The 17,386-nt window shown below is 42.2% G+C and overlaps 1 protein-coding gene across 2 annotated transcripts in view; it reads left to right on the top strand.

Annotated features, from left to right (window-relative positions):
• LOC129169285 (neuronal tyrosine-phosphorylated phosphoinositide-3-kinase adapter 1) overlaps positions 1 to 17,386 on the top strand; it is a 42,072-nt gene that overhangs the window by 5,024 nt on the left and 19,662 nt on the right. For both annotated transcript variants that reach the window (XR_008566400.1, XM_054755555.1), the window contains exon 2: positions 16,711 to 16,960. Coding sequence is in view for 1 of the 2 variants with exons in the window: in XM_054755555.1 (XP_054611530.1) it covers positions 16,773 to 16,960 (188 nt within the window). In the remaining variant the exon portion in view is untranslated. The remainder of the gene's footprint in view (positions 1 to 16,710; positions 16,961 to 17,386) is intronic.

The following is a 17,386-nucleotide window of genomic DNA, read 5'->3' as shown; positions in this document are numbered from 1 at the left end:
TTATTAGGATACAGTATATACTGTATTTAGCACAATGTGTGTGTGTGTGTGTGTGTGTGTGTGTGTGTGTGTGTGTGTCAAGCTACGCAAGTCCGAGTGAAAGACTTCTTTGACACGCTCGCTTTCTGGATTGTGAGCGTCTTTCAGTATCCATGCCTCGTGTCAGTCAGTAGTCAAGAGTAATGATGTGTGTTAATGATTTCCTTGAGGCGACTCATCTTTGTTCATTTACCCGGTTTTCCTCTCATTACTGTTTTCAAAGTCATTTGCATGGTGCCATGCAAAATGAATAACACGCAGGCGTCAAACGCTTTTTCCAGTCTTGTTGGCGGTGAAGTCCCGGAACGTAAGATGAACACTGCGCTTCCTTAAGGGAAATCTCAAGAAGATGCTTTATTTGAGCTCATTATATCAGGTTCGGGATTATTGTAGGTGTATTTGAATGGTGCTTAAGTGGAGGATTTAGTCACATTTCTGACAGTAAATCAGTGCCAAGGTCCTTGAATATTTCCTTTTTGGTGTGCGGCAAGAAAGTTCAAATTTAACTCTGCATGCCAATGTGTGCCTGGAGCTGACGTGAAAGAACATTATGGTCTATCTAACAAGCATCCCAAAGTGCTAATTCATCGGTGTGTGTGTGTGTGGCCTGCCTAAAAGGTCACAGTAAAGCAGAGAAGTATTAGCTTTATACAAGAGTGTGTGAAACAGGTGACTTTTGCATGCTTTAAAATACAAATGCCAATGTAATGGTAGAAAATGGGATGCAAATGTCACAGCAATCTTCATTTGGACGTAAAAGCAGCCAAGACAGTGTCCTGAACATGCACATTGTCCCCACTGATCACAATAATGCACAAAAAAGCCCAACGTTTATCTCATAGTATCATCTTCCTCTATGGTGTGTACAGTATATATACTGTTTGTTGGTACATGCTGTCCTCTTCTGCAAGGAGATCCACATGCTTTTTTCCATAACTTGAACAGGATCCTTGGAGTGCAGCTTCAACTCTCTTTGAACCGTATCATCTTTAAAAGCTCTGACAACAGAAGCACCCCCACCCTCCTCTCATTCAAGCTTTAGGCCCATGCTCTCCAGTGCATTTGCTAAAATGTTCTACTCAAGAGGTTTTTTTAACTCTAAAGTGAAGGCTTTTTGGAGGTTTTATCTCCAGCTCCGGATTTCTCTCCATGTAGCTCTTCAAAGTAAATTGGTGTCACGCTTTTTACATTAGTTATTCCTCAGCTTGCCGGTTGTTTAGTGTCCTTGGAGTGTTTTCATTGTTTTGTTTTACCTTTCTGATTATGTTTTGGTGTTTCCCATCGAGAGTTGCCACAGCGAGGCAATTGCATGTTTGATTTGGCTTAGTTTTTACGCCCTTCTCTCCCGTTTATCCGGGCTTGGGACTGGCACTGGACGTCTCCGATGACTGGTATTGCCCTTAACTAGTCCGTTTGTCCTGTACTGAATCGTTCTGCGAAATCGAGTGCCCATACAAAGCACACTACACGTTCCTGACTCACCGTCCATGCGTTTTTCATTGATGCTGACCGCTAAATAATCCGCCACGTGGCCAAAGAAAGTTGCAAGTGCCAGCAATTTGATAAAGGTGAAAAACACTAGAATTTGATGATGCCGGCGGGTCGGGGTAGTACGCATCAACAGTAAGTTCCATCCGGTCATCATTTATAATTATTTCACATTCTCCTTTTTAAAACATTATTCTCTCTAAAATGTATTTTTTTTCATATTTTTGGGCATATGGAATGGTTTAGTTGGATTTACATTTACGTTTTTTGTACTGTATCATAAGATTACATTAGCGAGGGTGTGATTGGATGGATGGATGGTTACGCTTTGAAATGGAAATGGTGCCATATATTCAATTTCCATGCAAACTAGCACCAAACCAGAATACTTCCATTTTGGGTATACTGTATTTGGACAGAGGGTTTTTTTTTTGTCACCGCTTTGAGTTTCAAAACATTTCCCCGCAATGTAAAAACACTTTTTACTTCTGTTTGCAGGTGTACCTTGGCAGAGGTCTCTGCCTGAATGAGCACTGTAGCAGTTATTATTTTTATGACACTAATGTCTGTCCTGTTGCTTGTCTCGCGACCATGTGTTCTTCTCGAGCACAGTTGTATGTAAGTAGTCTTGCGGGTATTCTCATCACCTGTCATTTGTCACAGTTAGTAGCTTTTGATTGTACAGGAACTAGCAGGGATCGGCCAAGTGAGACCCTGAGCTGAAAAGCTCCTTGTCCAACACACCTGCAGCATTATTTTTCCTCTTTTCCACTGTTGTCTCTAAACTTGCTGTACAAACCTTGAAGGAGCTTATCAAGCCTAATGTATTGATGCAGTCTTCATAGAAAATGTCCGCATGCATGTGATGTACTATTAGACTTCTTTATTTCCTCATCCTGACTGTGTTATGTCCAGAGGCCCTCGGTCTAAGGAGACATGATGTGTACTGTATGTAACCAGATGAGTGAGTGGGAGAGCTGTGTGTGGGAATGTGTGTGTGTGTGTGTGTGTGGGCTACCAACGCTCTGACTTGCATATGTGGGGGGCTTTTGAGCGCAAGGAGTGGGATGAGTCCAATGTTGGAAGTTCACTTGTGGCCTACCTGGCGAGATAATCACACCAACGCTTCTGCTACTTGTTTCAATCAGGACTAAAATGAGTCAAGCGCCCAGAAAGGCATATTCGAATAATAAATAAAGCAACTATTTGTACCATACCATATACCATATACCATACCATATACCATGCACCATACCATACCATACCATACCATACCATATACCATACCATACCATATACCATACCATACCATACCATACCAAACTATACCAATTTATTTATTAAGCCTTGCTGGCTGGTAGGAGGCAGTCCCCCGTTCATACATTCTCAGTGACAATTACACATTCACACATACATACTGTATGCTTGCATTTATTTATATGTACACATGTACATATACATGCAGTCATGCATACAAACACACCTACAGAGATACCTGTACACGCATACTATACATATACACACTCACAGTACATATGTACTTCCCCACAAAACTCATTGATTTATCGATGGTGTTATCATGTTGTTGGTTTTATTACGGTGATGTTGATGTGGGCAATTACGTTATAGTTATTACAGTTGTGTGCAGTCATTCACACAATTGTGTCATTCTGTATTATGGTTAATATTTTCGTTACTTCTATTACCGCTAATAAGTATGACTGTTTCTATTCAAATTTGCATAACAATGAACATAAAATAAAGGGGAAAAGCATCTTAAACCTTTCCCTGGCAGAGCAAATCTGTTTAGCATGTAAGGGCATTCTAGGGCATTTAGTCCTGCCCCAATGGCTGGACAGGACAAAACAACAAAATAAAAATAAAACAAAAAAACCCATGTCGGCCATCCTTTTCTGAAGATTTTTCTTGATTTGCGACAAAACTAAATTGTTCCTTCCTTGGTAAGTACTACCAACAAGAAGTTAAGTTTCAAAATTGTGGTATTTATTATTTTTAGTGATATTTAGTTTTTTGCTTAGCTAAAAGTCAAATAAACCAGGAAGTTAAACAAACAAAAGTCATGCAAATATTAGCTCCTCCTTGCCGTTAGTCTCATCCTAATAGTGATTCTACCTAATATAATCAACAATATCATCTAACTTAGGGCTTTGTTATTTTAGAAGTAAAAGTGCGCTAAAATGACTGAACATATTGATGTCGTAATGATAGAACACTGACGCATAGAAATCTATGATGTCCTGTTCTCAGTCACCAGCTGCCTGAATCACACCATACCTTGTTTTCAGACATAGACGCGACATATTTAAACATGTTTGTTGTTTCCCAGTGAAGCCAAATCACAGCTTGATGCTCCACAGTTGAAATGAGATGAATGGAGTCCAGTGAAAGCTGCTATGTGAGGGAGAAAATCAAGTTTGCAAAGATGCCCAGCTGATCCGTGTTTTGCTTTGGGCTGTTGGGATTTGCTTAATTGTGGCTGAATAGTTGATGAGGTTTGATGGTGGGGTGGTGGCAACGAGCGCTCCTGCACACTTCGAGGGGCATCCAGTTCAAGAAAGCAGTCAGACCATCAGCTTAAGGTTCCCAAATTCAGTCAGATGCACCTTTTTGTTTGTTCAGAGCAAGCCAACAGGAAGGCAGGCGATATTGTTTTGTAATCCACGTATTCGACAACACAGTAAGCAGGGACTCAGTGGAGCATGTGCGCAGCTGCACCTCTTCCCGTCCTGCATGAGCACAGAGAAGGTTTTTGGCACTTCCCCCTGCAGCGCTACCTTGTCATGTGACCTTTTCTTTGTTGATGATGTGGTGTTTGTGGTCCACATCGAAACGTACGGTCAGCTTTGGAAAGCTTGACAGAAAAATCAACACAAACGGCAGCCGCACATTCTGGGGCCCTAAAAATGTCTTCTGTTTTCAATTCATTGTCTTGTTTTCTTCTCTGAGCCTCTCCTGACCCCGCTCTGCCATGCCAACGTCTACCCTGGGTGCTTTGCCTTCTCTGTGATATGATGCGACATTTCAACAACACTCATGCGTGCGGCTCAGAAAGTAAACAACATGGAGTGCATGAGAATGCGCCCGGTGTTGTATAAGAGCTTGTGGTTGGCATCATACGCTATATGCTAAGTGCAGCCAGTCACCTTGGTTACAGTGGAATCTGCTCTAAGATGCTACCTCTCTTATGCCAGGCAATGTCATAAACGCAGGAACATTGTTTTGGTCGGACCTTTTGGAACGGATTAAAATCATGTCAATCCAATTAATCGTTCTAGACACCCAAACATATGAACAAAAACACGTTTTGTAGCGAATAATTAGAGTCTTACATGCAGAAAACAATGCAAAATACATAATCTATTCATAAATAAGGAAGCCTACGTCGCGGGAATTCAGCGAAGTAGGATTCCTTATTTATAAGTGGGATATTTTCATCAATAGCGCATAGTAAACCTGTTTACGACCTTCTAAATAAGTTTTTTACATTATTAGGGCCCTCTAAACACGAAATAAAACCCCTATAGTCACCTTTACACTCGTAATACCCAGTATAGTAGGCATAATAACAGAAAATAAGACATATTACACATAAATAAGACACAATGTAGATTCACATGTTAGCATTGGCAGAGTTCCTTGTTTTTTTCTGGACAGCTCGCTTCCTGCGGTGGCGATTGTCTCATCAATGCAATGTAATGCCGGCTGAATGTCACCACATCAGGATGGCTGTAAATGAATCAGCCTTCTTATTTGAAGTGGAAACAGGGCGCTATGTCTTACAGGCAGATGCTCAAAACACAGCATGAACAGTTCAACACTTCCTAGTTCTCTTCTTCTACAGCAGGAGTTCCCGAACTTTGTGCAGTCGCGTACCCCCCAGACATTTGACTTGAAGCCATGTACCCCCGACTCCTGCACACTTAAAAAAAAAAACTGAAATTGAAACACAGTATTAAGCATGATTCATTGGTTAATTAATTTTATAGTATGTAATTCTGATGCAAACATTTGTATTTTGAATTTCTCTTGGAGATGAATAAAGTATGGAAGTATTGTTCCTATATAACTTTTATTTCAGCCGACCGTTGGGATCCTTCTGTTTGAATGGGTTGAACTCGCGCTTCACTTTTGTCCATTTTCAATCGCTATGTTTTAAGTCTGCATATTAATTAGATACCAAATTGAAAGGGAAAGTTGAACAAACATGATAAAGCAGTATCCAAAGTACAAAAATACATAAAAGCAGCGATAAAGCCTCATTTTCAGGGGAATCCTCACTCTCTCATCCTGACGCGTGCATACATTGACAGGTTTTCACAGTGCAGGGATTATAATAATATAAATGAAACCTTCTACATTAAACGCTCCAAATACACAGCGTAATCATCAAACTTACATACTCATTCACATAACTCACACAGAGCAATGAAGAACTTCATGCCGTGTCTCCTTCCTTCTTTCCGCTATGACTGTGCGCTCTACAGTATGAGGCGTTCAGGTGCGCTTGTAATTGTGAGTGTTGGGCGGTAATTGTTTTTCATTTTTATTCATGTACCCCCATGACCATTGGCGTACCCCACTTTGGGAACCTAGGCTCTACGGCCTTATTTCCTAAAAACTAGCGCTAACCCAGCATGCAGAGCGTCACTGCCCTCCACACCCCCCACTTTAAAGAGCAGCTCAGGAATACACAATACACCCGTCGCTATAAGTAACATTACTGACCCCGTGTGACCAGTGTAGAATAATTCCTCTAACGCTCAGAAATCTGCCGTGCACTTGAACGCCGCATCAGTGCACGGCGCAGTGCTCGAAAGAAGGAAGGAAGGAGACAGATACAGAGTTGTTCATCGTTCTGTGTGCATTCTATGAACAAATGAACCACACACACATATAATAAAGATGAATCAAGAATTCTCTGGCTGTCATCTGTTTAGTGTCCCAACTGTCAAAGAACCAGGATCACAGTTGTTACTATAAAATGACAAAGATTTGCAGGAATAAGATCTCACGTCAGTGTGACGTGGAGGGGCGTGATTGGGAGGAAGGGCCTCCCCGATCTGAACCCGTGCGGTGTGATGTTGGACTTCTGTGCGAACCACAGTTCGTCCATCACAAACACCATGTTCGAACATAAGGATGTCCACAAATGCACATGGCACCAGGACAGCCTAGGCCGCAGGTCTATGATCGACTTTGTAGTCGTATCATCAGACCTGCGTCCGCATGTTCTGGCCACGTGGGTGAAGAGAGGGGCCGAGCTGTCAACTGATCACCACCTGGTGATGAGTTGGATTAGATGGCGGAGCATGACTTTCGGTTGGCCTCAAAGAGGTTCTGGCAAACCGTCCGGCGCCTCAGAAAGGGGAAGCAGTGCCCGGTCCACACTGTTTACAGTGGGGACGGGGGCCTGCTGACCTCGACTGAGGATATAGTCGGACGGTGGAAGGAATACTTTGAGGCCCTTCTCAAGCCCACTGACATACCTTCCGTAGAGGAAGCAGAATCTGAGGAGACAAACGCGGACAGTTCCATCACCGTGGCTGAGGTACATGGGGTAGTCAAAACGCTCCCCAGTGGCAAAGCTCCGGGAGTTGACAAGTTTCGCCCTGAATTCCTCAAGGCTCTGGATGTTGAGGGACTGTCTCTTCAACATTGCGTGGAAGTCGGGAACAGTACCGCTGGATTGGCAGACTGGGGTGGCGGAGGAGGGTGTGTTCCAACTATAGGGGAATCACACTCCTCAGCCTCCCAGGGAAAGTCTGCAGTAATGCAGTCGATGTACCGGACCGTCGTGGTGAAGAGAGAGCTGAGCCGGAAGGCAAAGCTCTCAATTTACCGATCGATCTATGTTCCCACCCTTACCTATGGTCATGAGCTTTGAGTCGTGACCGAAAGAACGAGATCGTGGATACAAGCGGCTGAAATGAGTTTCCTCCATAGGGTAGCTTGACTCACCCTAAGAGACAGGGTGAGGAGCTCGCTCATCCGGGAGGAGCTCAGAGTAGAGCCGCTGCTCCCTCACATCGACAGGAGCCAGTTGAGGTGGCTCGGGCATCTAGTCCGGATGTCTCCCGGACGCCTCCCTGGTGAGGTGTTCCGGGCATGCCCAGCAGTGAGAAGGCCCCGGGGCAGACCTAGGACACGCTGGAGGGATTATGTCTCAAAGCTGGCCTGGGAACGCCTCGGTGTCCTCCCGGTGGAGCTGGAGGAGGGGGCCGGGGACCGGGAAGTCTGGGCTTCCCTACTGAGACTGCTGCCCCCGCGACCCGGACCCGGATAAGTTGAGGAAAATGAAAGGAAATGATGGAATGGAATGGAATAATTCATATTAAGTCAAGATTTTGTCTTTAATTTTCTGTAATAATCTAATAATTTTCATTGACGTGTGACAAAATCAGGTAACCAAAATATTCATTCATTTACACTCACATAATAGCACGGATATGTACCTGCAGGTATCCTCTTAACGTTGATACCAAGATAATGCACGTAGACATTGTAGATTGCAGAGAAAAAACTATGATTCTGGATATGAGTCTAAAAAATGGCTAATCTCTGACAGTGTAAAACACATCGAAAGCAGAATTTTTTTTAGATAATTCTTGTATTGGATCTCATTGGATTGAGGTTTAAAGACACTTGGAGCCGACTACATCACTGCACAGTGCACAGTATTGGCGCTTTAGATGTTATGTTAGCATGAACAGAACAGTCTTTTGCACTTTTAGGTCAAATGTTCATGGATACAACGGAGCGCATGTGTGACCAAATGCTGACAACAGAGCGTCTCTTGGTGCCACTTGAGCTCTTCTGTGAACAGACAGTGTGAGAAAAGTTTGCCTCTTCATGTGCTGCAGCTGCATTTTATCTAGTGTGGATCATTTTATTAGGACACAACAGGCTGGCCGTGATTGTTTTTTTTTTTTTTTTTTTTTTACGAGCCTTTGTGGGCTTTTAATATTTGTCGCTAGATTGCTTTAAAACACTTGAGAGGAGTCTGCTTAGATGTATGATCTCATGAGGGTATTAATGCCACAGTTCAAGTTGCCTGATATATATATTTGGCTGTTTTTAGGCGGTGATAAAATGTTACTTTACGGCCAGAATTTATGTTATACACATGATACATATTTATTTCATATGAGGGAGGCTGTAAGTAGGCTTTTTGAAAGTACAGGGCAACCTCAAACTTGTTCCAAAAGTTCTGACGAAAACCAAATTGTACGAAAGCCATTCAGTGAATCCATTCCAGCCACCGAAAAATATGAACAAAAAGTACACATTATACAGAATAATTATAGTTTTACATGCTATGTAATGATAAATGAGGATAGAAATGGAACAATTAACATTTTAACTTAATTTGTATCTTTATTGGAGACTCTTGTTGGCGAGGAGTCAACACCTTTTCCCAACATTAGCTTTTTGAGTTCTTCTTTCTTCGTCAGGATGGAACTTATTGTTGATGCAGACTTCCAGAACATCCTGGCGAGATCGGCCACGCAGATGCCATTTTCGTACTTTGCAATGAGTTCTTTCTTGGATTCAATGGTGTTGTTCTTTTCACCCCATTCTGGTTAGAAATACCTCAATACTGAATAAAGCAAAATTTGTCCTGGATCAAAAATCACTCCATACTCCCTATTGCTCTCTGCTATATAAAAGCTATAAAAGTGCACTTCACTCACTAAATGTACTGCAAAAAATAGAATTGCACTACGTGATGCATTCCAATGTAACCTTTACCATTACCATGGCGGGTTATTTAGCAGTCGCAGTCAACATAAAACTACACGAACAGTGAGTCAGCAACGTTTACAGTGCTTTGGTTCTGCGGAATGATACAGTACAGGGCAGACGGACTGCGTTGTCACGCGCAATTTTGTATGATAACTGAGGTGTATGAAAACCGGGGCAAACATTTTGCAGAAATATTTAGTTGTGTTGGAAAACCGAGGTATAACCGCATCGCTCACGTACAGGTGGTGCGCCTCACGTACTGTATAGTATATCTGAGTGGTAACATGAACAGCGGTTGCTATGCTAGTGCGGTTGCTATAGGTTACAGATGCTATCTCTAGGTTAAAGTGCTTTGCGGTTTTCCCTTGCAGTCCTTTCTCTTGCAGGGATGATCACATGCAAATGATGGAGCGAAGTGAAGTTTTTACACTGGCATCATCACGTCTGACGGGGACGGCGGTGGTGGCTTTGTGCATATTCAGTAGCCAGGAAGGAGATGCATGGCAGACAGTGTTGCTAAGAGACCACACACAGCGACTAGTGTGAGAGGCTTGATTGCACCGCCCTCCCCCATTCTTGTACGATGGCTACTCTCTATATTCTCCATCTTTTCGCTCGTTTGCTTATTCCTAACCTCTTGTACATCCCCAATCTCGATATTCCCTGTCTCCAATAGGTTTTAACCTAATCTGCATTGTTTAGCCCGGTTTTTACCGCGTGGCTCCATGTTTATTGGCTTCTCCCCCATTTTTCATCCCTCCTGTCTCTTCTCCGCTGCTTTGCTGCTCTTCCTCTTTTTGGCTGTAGGTTTTAAGCAGCTCAGTCTTCTCCTGAGCGGTTCTCTCCCTGCTGCATCCTCGCTGCTGCTCTCCCCCCGCCTTCTCCTCCCTTTTGGTTAATACTCTAGACTGAGCTGCAGCATTTTGTCTGGCTTCTGTGAGTTTTGCAGTGAGGCTGGGATGTCGAATTTTAGAGATTAACAAAATAAAACTGCAGCGGGTCACAGAGTATAGTAGTCTATTTAGGAAATTCAAGGAACACTCTTCTCCAGTGGGTGTAATTATTAGATGCAAATGTAATATTTTGTATCCTTTTTCATGCTAAAACTGCATGGCTATGTTATGTTATTCCCAAGGATCACAGTCGTGGCAAGGAGAATGTAAGCTAAAGCTAAACTAGTAAGTGATGGAGGTCGTAATGCAATATTGAGTTAAAAAATATGTATCAGGTACATGTGTGTATTATACTGACATACACACAGTCAACTCTCAGTTGATGGACGCCTCAGTTTTTGCATCAGTCTTATTCTTTCAACCAAATTTTGCCTTGGTTTTCATACACTTGTCTCTGTTTTCTTTGGTAGTCCATTTGCCCTGTCCTGTATCGTCATAAAATTGAGTGCCCAAACAAAGCACCCTACGCGTTGCTGACTCACTGTCCATGCGTTTTTTATTGTTTTTTTATTGGGTGTGACTGCTAAATAACCTGCCATGGGGCCACAAACAGTTGTGTGTGGCAGCGATTTGATAAAGAAGATGACAACCGCTTGAATTGTATCGCGCCAGGATGTACGGGAAGTTCGCATCAACAATAACTGATGTAAAGCTTTAATTATCCTCTATAAAAATGTATTTTGGTTAATATTTTTGGGTGTCTGGAACAAATTAATTGGATTTGTTATTTCCTATAGGGAAAAATTGGCTTGTTTTTCGTCTGACCTTTTGGAACGAATTAATAACAAAAACTAGGGACGCGCCGATTGATTGGCCACTGATTAGTATGGGCCCATTTCCAGAAAAAACATGTGATCGGCATATAAAAATAAATAAATGCTTTTTAAAGCCGATCACGAAAAACGATCATCGTGCGGTGGCAAATCCTACATGTGTGCTGCGTCACGTAGCCGTATTGAGCCGACAAGGGATGCACAAATTGCCGCAAGAAACAACACTAGTCTGTAAAACCTCAATGGCTTCAGTTTGACAGCTTGACTCCGGCTACGCCAATCGATGCCAGCGTGTTTGATCAAACCCTTATTAAACGCATCGGTGACTTTTCTTGCATCTTTGTTTTTACACGCTTTGCCTAGGTGTCACTGGCGGCAGCTAGCTAGCCAGAGTTGTCCACCTAGCTTCTGGTCTTCAATCTGCAAATGTGACTTTGTACCACAGTGACATTTTGCGGTTAGTTCGGAGCTTGTTTTTGTCGCACGGGGAAGTGGAGTTCACATTCGTGGAGTACGTACTAACTTTTTTTAAGGGTCACTGAACAATTTTGCTCTTTTGTTGTCATACTGATTATGTCTTGTCCTCAAAACGCTATTTGTGTGTGGTTGTTTAGTGAACATAAACACACAGTGTGTCCAGCCTTATGATGCTGATGCTATCACAGGGGTCTCCTAGCTCACCAGCTGATTTTGAGAAGCTCACACAAGATCAAAGAATATTTGCTTCAACTCTCAGTAGTTTTTTATTGTGTTCAATTCAGGCTTAATGCCTTTAAATAATGACAAAGCAGCACAAAATAGCATCAAGACGATGGCCTGATCTGCTTGGTAAATAAAGTAGTGTACAATTTAAATGTTGCCAGTCAGACTCCTGCAACCTGGACACTCAATTCATTCTGTTTTGGGTTAAACAGGACAGATTTCCATTTAATGAAGATATTTATTTGTTTTATTTTATTCTGTTGTTTTCTTCAACTAATATAAAATAAATTATTGAACAATGTATTTCCCATGTATTCATATTACTCCAAAACATGCATCAATATTACCCAAAATATTAGATATATATAGAGAAATAAGCCATCTAAGACATAAATAAAACTCGTGCTCCAGTTTGTTGCACTAAATGTGGACTGAAAGAGACGTCAGGGGTTCAGAATTGCGTTTTAGCTGGATTACAGCCGCAACAGTAGCCTGTGTTATTATTATGATAATTATTATGATGTTATTATTTTGTCTCTTGTGAGATAATTCAAACCTACAATAAAAGCCTGTTAGCAACGTGTAAAGTTGCTCGGAGTTTGGTCAAAGTACGTGTTTCTGATGCCGCAAAATGTATTTGGTGCACATTGAGGTGCTGTACTTCTCTACTAAATCGGTGCAGTATTATGAATTATTACGTATTATGAAATTGACATCAGATCGTGTTTTATACACAACAGACACAAAGAAGGCATTTGACACCCTTTCCCCTTTTTCGTCCAAGGTTTTTGCAACACTTTTTAATTTGCTTAGAGCTTCAAATCACCCTTAGCCATTTTGATGCTTGAAAATGCCTCATTTAGGAAAAAAATACATCAACTTTGCTAAAAATGGCTGACTTTTTTTTCTACTAATGAAGTGAAACGATGCCTCAAAATTCGCGATGTGGCGAGGGACGACTGTATCTCCAATATCCAAATAAATAGATTATGTACTGTACCTGATGGTATACTTTACGTTTCAACATTTGCATAAATTTACGATCTTCCAATCAATATCATGATCCAGGTCAATACGACTACAAATCACTGGCTTGCTGGCTTTCCAAACCAATGTGGAGCACTCAGGCAACCTCATTTTTGATGATTTGTAGTGATATGTTGCTAATATTTGATGAGAATATTAGGAAATCTTTGGCACATTGCAAGTGAATTGTAAACTGTCATTGCCGCGCTGTTCAAAGCGGTTTTGCATCTCCTGCTGCATCGCCTGCGAGCACGTGTGCTCGGCAATTATTGCCGATTTGAGTGGTATGTGTGTGTGTGTGATCTGATTGCTTATGTGCATGAATGAGTCGTCTGCTGAATTGCATGCAGCTCCAGTTCTATGAATCATGGTGCCATCTGCCTCCTGGTTCTAATCACAGGAACTCAAGCGTCTCCTGACCCTGCAGATGTCCCTAAAAATTACTAAATGCTGTAATTTGAAGTGATTGTAGAGATTGATGTTCTCCTGGTTCTCGAGCTGGTCTAGAGACACCAACTTGCACCATTTAATGGCCACAATTGCATGGCCGCCTGCTCAGCTGCCACCATCCCAGAAACCCCAATGAAAGCCCATCTCCTCTTTAAAAAGATCAAACTACACTTGCAGTTCTCTAACCTAATTAACATTGAGTCAGCAAGCATGGCGACGTCAGCGGTCGGGGTTGTGGTCAGGGCCAGGGGATACAAGAATAGAAGACGCAGCACTGACACACTGCATGACACACTAGGACCTGACAAAAGAATTATACATCACTACACAACTCAGCGTGCTGCCTAGTCCAGGTAACCCAGCCTGATGCTCACACATTGGATCTGACGGGGTTGTGTCCTTATGGTGGCACATGACTGAAATGCTCCCTATAAAGCTTTGCTTCCCGAGACTTAAAGGGGCTGTATTAGAGCTGCAACAATTAGTCGATGAATTGATTACCCAATTAATAATATTAATAGCGTTTTGGCTTTTGATGAATTGTTTTTTGATGTGAATATCCTCATATTTCAGCCTCTCAAATGTGAATATTTTAACATTTCCTTAGTCGTCCATATTCACACACATCAGCTTTGACTTTGGAAAACAGTGATCAACATTTTTTCCTCTTTTCTGATATGTTGCAGACCAAACCGGTAACTGTGTTTGATTCATTTTGATTTAGTCCGTCTAGGGCCAATTACTTAATTCATCGAAACAACAAGCTTCAGATTAACCCACTAAGGAAATAATCATTAGCTGCAGCCCTAGACTGTATGCAACTGGCTCAAGATGACATTTTTTTCAATCAAAATATAAGACCACCAGCTACAGCGCGACCGATTAATCGTCCGGCCGATTATAGCCATTAGAGAATAACGCCGCCGATGTTAACATTGTATTTTTTCCTAATAAAGTGCAGGTAATATGGTGTTTTTCTTAGAAGTGAACAATCGGACGGAACAGATTAATTGATTGATTAGCTATGATGCTCATTTGCTTTGTCACCGAGCGCAAAGTTAAGATGTGGATGTTTTGTTTGGATAGCTTAGCATATATTGATCACCATTGGCACAAAATGTATGGAAATGGCCCGTGCATCCTTGAGTTGAAGATGTTTGGGCACCTTTGCCCTCGACTTATCACCAGGCAATTACAGGTTAATGTGAATGAGGTATTGAATGGGTAATTGAGCCTGTTCCAGCTGCATCAAAGTCACCTTTGGGAACCACCACACTACAAATGCCCCCCTCCCACCTTTTGTGGGCCAATTTCCTGCAAAATTCTCACGAGCTCGCTTTTCCCGAGATAGATATTGCAAATGTATTGCACACACACCGGAGATTTATCATGGCAGTAGAATGTAAAGATGATGAATGTTTCATGTTTGGTTCATGCTTCTTGCATTCAGATCACATTCAAAGGGAATTCACATGCAAAGGCACAGTCACGTGCCCTCCATGCACAGCACTTATGTATTTTAAAAGGTAAAATAGATGTTTGTTTTGAAAAGAAGCAATAAAATAGCAAAGCAAACATGTTTCACTGAGATATTATAGAGTACATCTGAAACAAAGTGTCTGATTGAATGTTTGAACAAAGTGGCGTTGCAAAGCCGGAGGCAGTGGAGACCTTCCAAGTCCATTTGCGAGGGTAAAACAAACATGCATCAGCTGACAGCTGTGCTTTTCTTAGCCAGTTGCATGATGCATTCCCATGCAGCAACGTGGAAACACTGCTGGACCCGCCCATATCTGCCCCACAACAAGCCTGACGACTCAGGGCGAGCGTGAGGAGGAAGCTGTGCATGCGCTACATATGACATTCTACATTACTGTCTGCTTGGCAGAGAGCCTCAGCTAGGCCATCCCAGGGCCCGCAGCCAGAGACGCGCTGCAGCTGAGTTACCGTGCTTACTCAAATATTCATAACTGCATAATGAAAGTAAAAATAGTTTCCATGTGATACACTAGAGCAGAGGTAAACAAAACAGCAACCATGATTTCCTTGTATTACGTTGTCACGACCGGCATAACGCGGCAGGGATGTCCAAAATATTTCCACCGAAGGCCGCATACAAAAATATGAAGGATGTGGGGGCCCACTTTGATACATTTTTGCACATTAAAGATCCAGTGACAGTCTGATCTTAGCTTTGTGTTATAGGTGACAAAGTATCTAATAACACATCTCATTAATAAGACATTCATTTTATTTTTACAATAGGTTGAGGGCCAACAAAAAATGATCTGCAGGCTGAAAATGGCCCACGGGCCCGCACCACTGCTCTAAGGTCAAACCCAATCATTTGTTTGGATTTTGATTCATTTTTCCCCATAGGAAACAATGGTATGTTTATGTGCTTCAGACAAGCTTTATAAGTGACATTACGGAACACCACGTGGTTGCATTTGCACAATTCAACTTGTCTGAAAAGGAGTAGTCCATGTCTACGTATTACTCATACATACTGTATATAACTTTTTTTTTTGCTTTTGACAAAATAAATAAAAATATCAAACTGCATCATTTTATTTTTCAATATGCGGCCCTCTGCATATAAAGTTTGGACACCCCTGTCATAATGGAAATAGAATTCATCTGTTCCAGGAAAACTCAAGTCAATTTACTGTACACTACATGCAATGCTGTATTTACCATAGTACCATAAAAAAAAAAAACACACATAAAGGTCATAAGTGCAAATAGAAGTGAACTTCTGTTGATGGTAAAGTGTTGAAGCAACAAATTGTATCCATCCATCCATCGATCCATCCATCCATTTTCTTTTTTTTTTCCGGGTTGCGAGGACATCGGTTTCAGTAGGGAAGTCCAGACTTCCAAGTCCCTGGCAAACTCTTCCAGTTCAACCGGGAGGACAACGAGGGCTTCCCAGGGCAGCTGTGAGACATAACCCCTGCAGCGTGTCCTAGGTCTACCCCGGGGCCTCATGCCGGCTGAGCATGCCCAAAACACCTCACTAGGGAGGCGTCCGGGAGGTAACCGGACTAGATGCCCGAGCTACCTCAACTGGCTCCTCTCGATGTCAAGGTGAAGTGGCTCTACTCTGAGCTCCTCCCGGACGACCGAGCTCCTAACCCAATCTCATTAAATTGCGCAAAGGGAGAGTATTGGACTTATGCATATTGTCACCAGCTAGATTGTACTGAGCAGCAACGGTGGTTTTCTGCTTTGTAATAAGCTCCATTTTCGCTTCTATGGTTATCAGTCCCAAAGAAGCACAAACACACTGACTGAGCTGAATTCTCACGCGATGTGATGTCTCACGTGACATCATGCACGACTCTGGAGGCCTTTTTTTTCCCACCCCCTCGTGAAAATTTTGGTCAAATTCCAAATTGTATGACTGCCAGCGCGTTCGACTTTATAGGTTCTGTTGTAAAGTTGTGCTGTAATTAGTCTTTGGTTTGTAAAACATCACCGAGTCATTTCTGCCATTGTTTCTTCTCATTTAGGTGACGTCAACAAGGTGGCCTTGTGACAACGCGTCCCATCATCTCTGGCCTCCTTGTGTACCATGAGCTCTGGCTCTGCCCAGGATGTGGCAGTCGAGCATTTCCTGCGTGACATAGAGAGGCGGAGCAAGCGGCTACACTGCGCTGTGATTGGCTGCGAGGTGGAACGACCCCGCAGCGACATGAACTTGCTGTATCGCAAGAGCCGTTTGGACTGGAGGCAGAGAGACCAGGATGGGAGCAAGAAAAGGTGAGTGGAGCAGAATATGTATGCAGCATAACATCAGGGTTCAGTTCAGTGGGGGATAGAAACCTTCAGTCAGTTTCCATCCCAAATTGGTATTCCGAACACAACTCAGTAAGTCAGGCTTGTTGCCTAGAAAGACCTGGACACATTTGCATAGCAGCACTTCTTACTTAACATATATACTGTGTGTATATATATATATATATATATATATATATATATATATATATATATATATATATATATATATATATATATATATATATATATATATATAAATATACTATAATGTCAGGCAAATGTCAAGAGGCACAAATACCAGCAATGCAGAGGGCAGAAAAAGAAATACACGTCATCGCTAGTTACAACTGCCAAAATAAGATCACAAGGTTATATGGTTAGGATCCGATCTCAGTTAGTTCATTAGCA

The sequence above is a fragment of the Dunckerocampus dactyliophorus genome, chromosome 16, assembly GCF_027744805.1.
Source record: "Dunckerocampus dactyliophorus isolate RoL2022-P2 chromosome 16, RoL_Ddac_1.1, whole genome shotgun sequence".
In the NCBI taxonomy this organism is placed as follows: Eukaryota; Metazoa; Chordata; class Actinopteri; order Syngnathiformes; family Syngnathidae; genus Dunckerocampus; species Dunckerocampus dactyliophorus.
The sequence above is the reverse complement of the archived record's forward strand: the minus strand, read 5'-3'. Positions and strand labels throughout refer to the sequence as shown.